This window comes from Rhincodon typus, chromosome 21 (assembly GCF_021869965.1).
Source record: "Rhincodon typus isolate 14 chromosome 21, sRhiTyp1.1, whole genome shotgun sequence".
Classification (NCBI taxonomy): domain Eukaryota; kingdom Metazoa; phylum Chordata; class Chondrichthyes; order Orectolobiformes; family Rhincodontidae; genus Rhincodon; species Rhincodon typus.
The window spans coordinates 19,241,295-19,244,054 of NC_063352.1; the positions used below are offsets into that span (position 1 = coordinate 19,241,295).

Sequence of the window (2,760 nt, forward strand, 5' to 3'; positions counted from 1 at the left end):
TCCTCCTCCTCCTCCTCCTCCTCCTCCTCCTCCCGCTCCCTCTCATCATCCTCCTCCTCCTCCTCTCGCTCCTTCTCCTCATCCTCCTCCTCCCCTCGGTCCCTCTCCCTCTCCTCTCGGCCCTTCTCCTTCTCCCTCTCCCTCCTCGATCCCTCTCCTCTCGGCCCTTCTCCTTCTCCTTCTCCCTCTCCCTCTCCCTCTCGATCCTTCTCCCTCTCCCTCTCGATCCCTCTCCCCCCTCCGAGTCCCTGCTCACGAACAGTTTGATATATTGTAATTTCGGGCTGTATTAGTTCTTACCCTGTGGATCCGCTTCCATTCTGGATGCGGTAACGAAAGCTGAGGGGGATAGTGAATGGAGAAGTGGTGATTAAACCAGTTAACTAGCAGTTAACTAGCACCGTGACCAGGTGACCAGCTCGCGAGGTTTGTTTATGAATCGGCTCGAGGCAGAAAAAACTGATCCACCAAAACCGCAACGTCACCCAGTCACGTGACCCCGCTGACCCCGCCCTTTCACGTAACCGATGACGAAACGGGGGGGCGGTGCCAACAACAACCTGTAATTAGATAGCGCCTTTAAGACAGTATCTCGGATTCTTAAAAATGTGACTCTTTTTCAAACTCTCCAGTTTTCCCTTTTAAAGTTACTTATGCATCATCATACAGAAAGGAAAGAAGCTATTCAACCCTTGAAGAAACAGAACTAGTAGTGACAATGGAAAATTATAATCAAATATATACCAAAGGATACATTCCAACTGACTTGACGTTTATTGGTCAAGATACCAAAGAAACCTAAAGCAATGGAGTGCAATCATTTTTAAACAATAAGTTTTCTAAATCATCTACTTTACGTGATCTTGAAAATGACAATAGGTATAAATAATCGCCCATTTGAAGAAGAAATTGGTGAAACACAGTCTGCATTTAGACTTGAATAGTACATACAAACTGTCAAACCAGGAGAAAGAGTAGGCTTATCTGCCCATCACGACTGCTCCACCATTCAATAAGATCATGGCTGATCTGATCGTAATCTCAAATCCAGGCCCCTGCCTACCACTGATAACCCTTGCCTAACAAGTGGCAACTTTAGCTCTGTGGCTAGCACTCCTACCTTACAGTCCAAGGGACTTGGGTTTGATTCCACCCTTGGGTAACTGTGTGGAGTTTGCTGTTCTGCCCATGCCTGCATGGGTTTCTGCAGAGTGCTCCAGTTACCTCCCACAGTCCAAAAATGTGCAAGTTAGGTGGATTGGGCATGCTAAATTGCCCATAGTGTTCAGCGATGTGTAGGTTAGGTGCATCAGCCGTGGGAAATACAGAGCTACAACGAAAGGGTAGGCAGCTGGGTCTGGATGAGATGCTCTTCAAACGGCTCGTGGGCCAAATGGCCTGTTTCCATACTGTAGGAATTCTATATAAAAATCAAGAATTGATCCAAATATGCCTAAAATATATTCAAGGATTATAGTTCCACCATCCTTTCAGGAAAAGAGTTCCAAAAACCTACAACTCATTGAGAGTCAAAAAAAAGCCCCATCTTTGTTTTAAATGGGGGACCCCTGATTTCAATACTTTATGGCACAAAGGCCTTAGATGTTGACTTTTCTCCGGTGACTGGCCCAAACTTTAGTACATCCTTCAGCATGCAGTCCTGGATGTTGGATTGTACAAATCTTCATCACTAAGTTGAGGACAACTCATTGCACTGGAAGGCGAACAGATTTTGGGCAGACCAAAGAGCATCTTCCACTGTGTTGATGGTCCTCCAAGCACATTTGATGTTTGTCTTTGTATGCACCCAGGGAACAGCCCATGGAGCATAGAGTACTACATTGTGAAACTACTCTGGATGAATCTTAACAAAAACCACTGCATCTCTCACCCTACATCTCCATTGAACTGCCTCCAATGCCTTTACTTTCCGCCTTAAATAAAAAGACCAAATCTGCACACAGTATTTGAGATGTGGTCTCAAAAATACCCCATATGATTTAACTTCCTTATTTTATGTTCAATTCCTCTCATAATAAAGAATAGTATCTCATTAGTTTTCATAACTACATGCTGTACTGTATACTAACTTTATGTGACTCATGCATTTAAACTCCTAAATTAAACGCACCTCAGAATTCCACAGTTATTCTCCATTTAAGTAGCAATCTGCTTTTTCATTTTTCCTGCCAAAGTGAAGAACTTTACATTTTCCTACATTTTCTTGATCCGCCAGATGTTTGCTCTCACTCAAATATCTACATTGATCTACATCTTTATATCTTCTTCACAATATATTTTCCCACCTACCTTGGTATTATCTGCAAGGTTAGCTACAAAGTCTTCACTTCCCTACAGGACTCCACTCAGCATCTCCTACCAGTCTGATAAACACAATTTCTGCATGCTTTCTGTTATCTGGCAGCCAGACAATCTTAAAATCATAAGAAATAGGAACAGGAGTAGGCTGTTTAGCCCCTCAAACCTGCTCTACAATTCAGTAGGATCATGGCTCACATCCACTTTCTTGCATTTTCCTTGTAACTCTTGATTCCCCTACTGATCAAGAATCTATCTATCTCAGTCTTAAATATCATCATCATCATCATCAGCAATCCCTCACAGACAAGGATGACTCTCTCTCACTGTCAGGGTAAGTCCATAAGTAGCTGTACAGACTGATGCAGCTACCCAGGTTCTGTTACACTTGGAGCAGGTGGTTGTCACGGGAAGGGGTGGGTGGTGCATTGGTGTGGTAGC

The 2,760-nt window shown here is 43.8% G+C and overlaps 1 protein-coding gene across 1 annotated transcript in view; it reads right to left on the reverse strand.

Annotated features, from left to right (window-relative positions):
- cyth3a (cytohesin 3a) overlaps window positions 1-492 on the reverse strand; it is a 77,555-nt gene extending 77,063 nt beyond the window's left edge. Inside the window, exon 1 of the mRNA XM_048609273.1 lies at window positions 301-492. Coding sequence (XP_048465230.1) covers window positions 301-319 — 19 coding nt within the window. The 5' untranslated portion in view covers window positions 320-492. The remainder of the gene's footprint in view (window positions 1-300) is intronic.
- Between the last annotated feature and the right edge of the window lie 2,268 nt (window positions 493-2,760).